The sequence below is a fragment of the Bos javanicus genome, chromosome 11 (assembly GCF_032452875.1).
Source record: "Bos javanicus breed banteng chromosome 11, ARS-OSU_banteng_1.0, whole genome shotgun sequence".
NCBI classification, from domain to species: domain Eukaryota; kingdom Metazoa; phylum Chordata; class Mammalia; order Artiodactyla; family Bovidae; genus Bos; species Bos javanicus.
In genome coordinates this window covers 30,775,238-30,782,800 of record NC_083878.1, presented here as the reverse complement: position 1 = coordinate 30,782,800, position 7,563 = coordinate 30,775,238, and the positions used below count along the sequence as shown (strand labels likewise).

Genomic DNA, 7,563 nt, shown 5'->3' with positions numbered 1-7,563 from the left:
AGCACATCATTTCTCTAATACTAGTTGCCAAAGTTTGAAAATTGCTTAGAATTCTCCTGTGGACAAAGTTCGTCCAGTTATTGGGAAAAATTGTGAAAGACTGTAAAGTGTCTTAACTAGTTCATTTATCCAAATTATCAACAGATTCTATCGTCCTTGAGTTATTTCCCAACTCTGTAAGTTTTAGAAAACTGATAATAACATATAAATTAACTGTGTGGGGGTAGAGGAAATTATTACTAATATTGCCCTATGGACCAATCCATTCTGCATCAGTTTGTAAATTCATTTCAGAATTCCTTATTTCCTGTACATGTCTCTGCTCTTTTGAATTTTTCTTAGAACCACTTGTAACAAACATCTTAACAGTAAAACTTGGGCACACACTCATATCATTTCTTCATGAGAATAATGATTATATCCTCTTTCAAAAATAATTCTTTAACATCACAAATTGTACTTTGATGGTGATATTTTCCAGGATGTGTCAAAACACCATGTACACTAACTCCTTAATAGTGAAGCAGTATACATTTGTCTGGGGGCTTCCCAGGTGGCTCAGCAGTAAAGAATTCACCTCCCAACGCAGGAAAGGAGACATGGGTTCAATTGCTAGGTCGGAAAGATCCCCTGAAGAAGGAAGTGGCAACCCACTCCAGTATTCCTGCCTGGAGAATCCCGTGGACAGAGAAGCCTGGCAGGCTACAGTCCACGAGGTAGCAAAGAGTTATATACAACTGAGCATATACACATGTAAGCATGCATTTGTCTGACAGAGTCAATTGTTTAAGGTTATTGAAATGGATTTCATACCTTAAAAAAACAGCCCCAGACCTTGCAAAAGAAGATATAAGTCCATTGCATATCAAGAATCATTTGAAATACATCTTTAATTTTTTTAAAAATCAATATGCAATCTACAAAATACTTTGTTACATGATTATTAAGGCTCAATATGTTTTGTATTTGTATTGATGACATAAAATCATATTTTGAGTAAGATATAATAATACTTAGTCATTATTAAGGAAGGCCTCCTGACCGAATTTATAAGAGAAAAAGGTCTATATCAAAACACAAACCCAGAATGAAGGGAACTAAAACCCTACAATTACCTAACACAGAAATCAGGTCAAAATGCCAGCCTTTATTTATGTTAAGGAGGGTTTTTTTTTTTCCCATTCTTTTTAAATGGATAAACTATTTCTAGTCCCATTAAAAAAAAAGGAAATGTCCTTAAATTCAGATTTGTACAACTGATCAGGTAACCATCAAGCCATGGAATTCATTTACAGAGTTAATACGATCCTTTGACTGGTAAGGCAACTAGACCAGACCAATTAGAGCAGAGCAACCCATCCCAAACTGGCCAACTGCTTGGAAGTCTGCCATTCAGTCAATTATACAAAAGACCCCTAATGGGTCAAACTCATAAAGCATTGATCTAAATAAATTACCTAAATTAAAATGCTAGTAAGGAGTAGTTCCTCCTTCATTCACTTCCTTCCTCCCTTCCTGACCTTAAAAGAAGGAGTTTTTGTCATTGTTGTTTTGAAGATCATCATTTACTTTCTAGAAAAGGAGATTCTACTTTTTAATTTGTAAGTCTAAGTGGACTCTACCTGATTTTTCACTTAGAGCACCAGGATCACATTTGACCTTCTGCCACAGCTCAGGTCAGAAGAACTGTATTAAAAATTCTCTCCACCCAACAAAGAATGTTAATTTAATGCTAAGTAATGAATATTTAAGGACCCTAATAGATGTGCAAATGAACAATTATGCTGCAGAACCCTGCTGTTCCTACCATCACCCTTTGCATTGCCACAAAAACTCAACTTGGGCTTCAGTCAGCTTTTTGTTATTATTTTCAGCACTGAATCTTGAGACGCGTCTGAAGGCTGGAGGGCTGGTGAATAAATGACTCCAGCAGTGAGGTGCCGGCACATGCTGGCAACCTGGAAAGCCTGAGGGGTGATTAATTGGACCCTATGCTGAAATTACTTTGAGGTGTAAATATTCATTAAGTTCATCCGAATTAGACTCTGAGTTCTTTATGGGCAGGATGCCATAAAACAGATCTGAAAGGACCAGCAGTAATTAACTCAGTTACCGTCCCTGGGACCATGGAGCAGCACAAAGTTCAGCCTGCCTCCATATTTGCTCTGAGCAGATTGAAGTCATTCCAGAATGTGCCACACCAGGTGAGTCAGGATGGTAGAATTTTTTTATATGATGCACACACAGATTTGCTCTCGTATGTATCTATAGCGAGTCTCAAGCATGTGATATTATGAGCAACACATCAAGTGAAGTTAAAAAGAGCAATACCAATTCATTTTAACAGTCAACTTTTGCATTCTTTGCCTTTACAGTAAAATAATGAAAAGCAGTAAATCTGCTGATTGATACAAACCATCATAAATGTTTGTTTTAATTTGCATTTTGAACAGATTAAAATGAATGTAATATAACATTAAATAAAATGTATGAGGGCCAACAGATAATGTTGTTTGGAAGAATACTGTCATATCAGTTTTGACTCAAAACAAATCCGGTAAATAGAGAAAAATATCTCCTAATCATATTTAAGGATCAACATAAATTGAAGGTGTATTAATATCATGTTTTTTTCCATGTTTTTCCTACTAAAAAAATATCTAGAACATAGATTTCCTAAATTTAAAAGTCTGACTTTTCACTGTAAACACTTAAAGGAAGTTATAAACAGAATTATAATTGCTAATGCCATTGACTTTTTTCATTAAAAAAAACAAACATTTATCTGACTTTGAAAAATAGAAATATCACTTGTTAGAAATGTAGACAAAATAATCTAGTATCTTTCACTTTGCTCATCTTTTAAAGAAAATCACTCTAAATTAAGCAGAATTAGCATAAATAGCATGTTAGCAGGACTAGCATAAAATAATCATGATTCAGACTTCTACTTAAGAGGGGCTTGTGTTAATTACAAATAATACTTTATCAAAATACATTCTTAGAGTCTACACTTTTGAGAAGCAATATTCATGGACTATGAAAATTCATTTTTAACATACATTAATATTTTAACTAGTGTCCATACTAGGATTTCATTCTGAAAGGAATCTCTCCAAGCAAAAGGCAGTATGTCTCAGTGACTTGTACTAAAATATGCATAGTAACAGAACTAGTGTCTTTGCTGCACATATCAGCACACAAATACATTTTGAAAATAATAATACCATGGGGGAAAGAGAGGTACCAAATACAGCTGATGATTACTCACCAATGTGATAACAAGACAGGAAGATAAATAATTCAGAATCAGAGAGAGTTCCACATCTCCATTTTAGCCTGTGGTTTCCACATCATTCTACAATAGCCACGCTTCAGAGAAGAGCAAGAGGGAAAATTAAGTACTTTGGTTTATGTCTCCTTCAACTGCCTTCTCCTCTAGCACAGGTGCTAACTTAATAAGAAGAGATGGGGCTGGAGGATAATAAACATGGCATCAACCCAGAGTGGAAAACAATCAGCCCCCAAGTAATCAAAAATCAAAAATGCTTTGGCCAGTGGCTGTGAGGTCACACACTGGAGAAGAGTGCCTTTGAGTTCTACTAGGAAATAAAAACATCACAAAAATTCAAGACACATTTTAGATCAAACCCCTGGGGCACAAACATATCAAAAGCATAAAGGATAGCTGGTTCGCTTGCAGGTCTAAACTCCCCTAAACACGGCCAGTGGGTCTGTCATTCCCACTGCACAGCAGTAGAGGACTTGGTGTGGCTTCTGTCAATTATGTATTTGCAAAGTGGGTCATCATCACTGACTCCTGCTACTCCTACTGAGTTACACAGTCACCAGCTTTATCCGGGTCTTCTCCATCGATTTTAATCCACTTCTTTTCTATTTCAACCTGTTGCGCAAAAGCAAAACAGGAGGAAGCATTAATGAATGCAACACGGCATAACACTTCAGTTCTGTTTTGTAAACCAGCAAGCACTGTAGCTACCTCATCCTCTGCACACAAACACAGCCCCTCCACCCTGCCATGCCCGTTCCCAAGTGAGGCACACTGCTCTCCTTCTGGACAAGTCTCCTAAATCCTTCCCTCTAGGGTCAAATCTTGAAGAGGACAAAGGTTCTTCTCAGTCAAACACAGGTGTACACAGAATACACATACTGATAAGACATTTACAAATCTAGCTAGACATGTGATCAATTATATCCCCCAAGTATCACACATCCAGCTTCGGGCCTCCCTGAGCTTCAGAGTGCACCCAAAATCATCCCTCTAACTAAAACAAACTAGTTTACAATAGTAACCCATCTGGGCCAAACCATCCACCTGTCCCTCACCTCTGTCATCTCACCCTTTCAAACGTTATCTCCTCACAGAGTCCCTCCGGGACCACTCTAGATGAGGAAGCCCTCTATCCCTCTCTATCCTGTGACCTTTTTTTATTCTCTTCTTAGAGTTTGTCAATACTTCAAATTATGGTACTTTTTGACTGATTACTTTTTGTTCTGTCACTAGAAGGTAGGCTTTACGAGGACAGGGACTTCACCTTTGTGTCTCAGCATCTACAGCAGCAGATGGCACTTTGAAACTGCTCAATAAATACTTGTTAAATGGAAGATAACATTTTGAAACCGACTGCCATTAAAGCTAAAGAGACTTTGGTATATAACTCTGAGTGGTCCTCTACAAACTATGTGAAATTGGCGCATCCCAGGAACGGCAGATGGTATGGAGTCTCCATGTGCACTCGACACACATTTCAGTCACACGTAACACTTAGATGCCTAGTGTTACAGGTCAGCTTCCCCAAGAAGCAGATGCTGAGATGGAGACTGGGGTGCAGAAAGTTTACTGTGGAGAGCTCCTGGGGTCAACACCTGACTGACACAGAAAGGGGAGGGGAGAGAAAGGGAGAAGGAGGGGAGGGAGGTGAGGGGAGGGAAAGGGGCAGAACAGGAAGGGAGAGAGGTTAGCCTACAAAGCAGTCACAGTAAAGGTTTTAGCCAATCCCCAGAGAGGGATGAAGCTAGGATGGCCCTGCAGGGTTATTGAAACTTGAGGCAGAAGGGCGTTTAGACCCCTGATCCACCAGTCATTGGACACAGGCTGCCCCAGGAAGGAGATGTGACCTGGAGAGTGGCATATTGCATCATCCAGGGCAATTCCCAGCTGCCGAATCAGTCCTTCGGTTTTGAAGGGACGCACAGAATAGCACCCACTCATCATTGGTTTTACCAATACAGAAAACATTACTGGACCCGAACATACAGGCTTCTGAACAGACAGTCCAAAATAAAGAAAATTTCAGACTTAGATTACTATATTATAGAACCGCTAGTGGTGCTAATGATATCATATAATCACACCATTTCAAGATACTATGGGAAATGTGTGACAGAGGTTATTTCTGTAACTACTAACTTTGAAGCTGAGAAGGAAAAGCAAGCTTAGGAACAAGTGCAAGTGTACATCACTCTCTAATTCAACCGGCTTAAGAATGCAGATGAGCTGATGGTGAACATTTAAAATTGTGGTGACACAGTAACTCAGCATTTCCCCAAACAGTGCACCACAGAATACTATTACAGAAGATACTGATAGGTGTTTTACAGGAGACAAGACTTCATAATTGGCAAGTAGGGAGAGACTGAGCTAAGTTTAGTAAGTTTCTTTACTGCAGGACTTCCTTGTTCAACGTTAAGTGGATAGCATTCCCCAACTTATTTTTTTCTTAGATCATTATATGGGACATATGTCCCATAGAACACATCTTGGGAAATGTTATTCTGATAAAACCTTTATTACAAATATGCTTCTGAAATGTAAACTTATTTTTAATGCCCTGTTTTTCATTGAGATCTGAGTTAAGTACATGGCACTGTCCTCAGGTTCCTAATGTTCTCTAGAACTGAGGGGAAGAACTAGGCTCACTGGTGACCATCAAGTTTCCACAACTGGGCTCTTTTCTGGGTCTAATACATACATACACAGGAAGTTACTTAAGAGGGCAAATAAGAATCTAAAGCCAAATCAGGTCACAGCTTCAAAAGTCCAATCCTAACCCCAAGGGCTTTGGGATGTACCTGGATGTTGTAGCAAGCCCGATGATGAATGTGTTTTTGAGGCTGGACATCACTCTCCACCCCCAGAGACCTGACCTCTGTCCTTGAAGCAGTGGTATCAAGGATCCCAAACTGAATAGTAGCAAATGGATACCAATCGGAGGGAATTTCTTGGTCTGATCCAAGTTCTAGTTTGTAAGACAAACAATGGGGATGATCAGGACCTTGAAGAAAAAAAATCAAAAGGTCAGTCAAAGCATTTCAATGGGCAGTGCACATTTCTCATGAGTGTAAAAGGCACGCATCTCTCTCTTTAATAAACATTTCCATTAGCACTCTGGCTGTGAATTCCATTGAATTACATATCTTCAAAATTCACAATCTTGCACTAATTGGGGAGGGGGGAATCTAACTGCATTTTTTAAAGTACTAGCTTTAAAGTAAGTGCAATTTATCATTATATAGTTACATATGTTAACTCCCAAAATATTTTCAAGTAGAAGTAGGCTGTTTCTTTTTTCAAAAAGAAAGTTAAATATTTCATTTAATTATTCAAATAAAACAATGACCAACAACAGTGACAAAAAATTCAGAGTTATATCAACTTCATACGTACAAAAAAAGATCTTCATGACCCAGATATTCACGATGGTGTGATCTCTCACCTAGAGACAGACATCCTGGAATGTGAAGTCAAGTGGGCCTTAGGAAGCATCACTACGAACAAAGCTAGTGGAGGTGATGGAATTCCAGTGGAGCGCTTTCAAATCCTGAAAGATGATGCTGTGAAAGTGCTCCACTCAATATGCCAGCAAATTTGGAAAACTCAGCAGTGGCCACAGGACTGGAAAAGGTCAGTTTCATTCCAATCCCAAAGAAAGGCAATGCCAAAGAATGCTCAAACTACCACACAATTGCACTCATCTCACATGCTTAAAATTCTCCAAGCCAGGCTTCAACAATATGTGAACCGTGGACTTCCAGATGTTCAAGCTGGTTTTAAAAAAACCAGAGATCAAATTGCCAACATCTGCTGGATCATCGAAAAAGCAAGAGAGTTCCAGAAAAACATCTATTTCTGCTTTATTGACTACGTCAAAGCCTTTGACTGTGTGGATCACAATAAACTGGAAAATTCTGAAAGAGATGGGAATACCAGACCAGCTGACCTGCCTCTTGAGAAACCTATATGCAGGTCAGGAAGCAACAATTAGAACTGGACATGGAACCAACAGACTAGTTCCAAATAGGAAAAGGAGTATGTCAAGGCTGTATATTGTCACCCTGCTTATTTAACTTACATGCAGAGTACATCATGAGAAACGCTGGGCTGGACGAAGCACAAGCTGGAATCAAGATTGCCGGGAGAAATATCAATAACCTCAGATATGCAGGTGACACCACCCTTATGGCAGAAAGTGAAGAAGAACTAAAGAGCCTCTTGATGAAAGTGAAAGAGGAGAGTGAAAAAGTTGGCTTAAAGCTCCACAT

The 7,563-nt window shown here is 38.9% G+C and overlaps 1 protein-coding gene across 1 annotated transcript in view; it reads right to left on the bottom strand.

Annotated features, from left to right (window-relative positions):
• Positions 1-872: 872 nt before the first annotated feature.
• STON1 (stonin 1) overlaps positions 873-7,563 on the bottom strand; it is a 58,143-nt gene continuing 51,452 nt past the window's right edge. Inside the window, exons 3-4 of the mRNA XM_061432306.1 lie at positions 6,094-6,296; positions 873-3,904 (exon numbers count right to left, since the gene is read on the bottom strand). Coding sequence (XP_061288290.1) covers positions 3,830-3,904; positions 6,094-6,296 — 278 coding nt within the window. The 3' untranslated portion in view covers positions 873-3,829. The remainder of the gene's footprint in view (positions 3,905-6,093; positions 6,297-7,563) is intronic.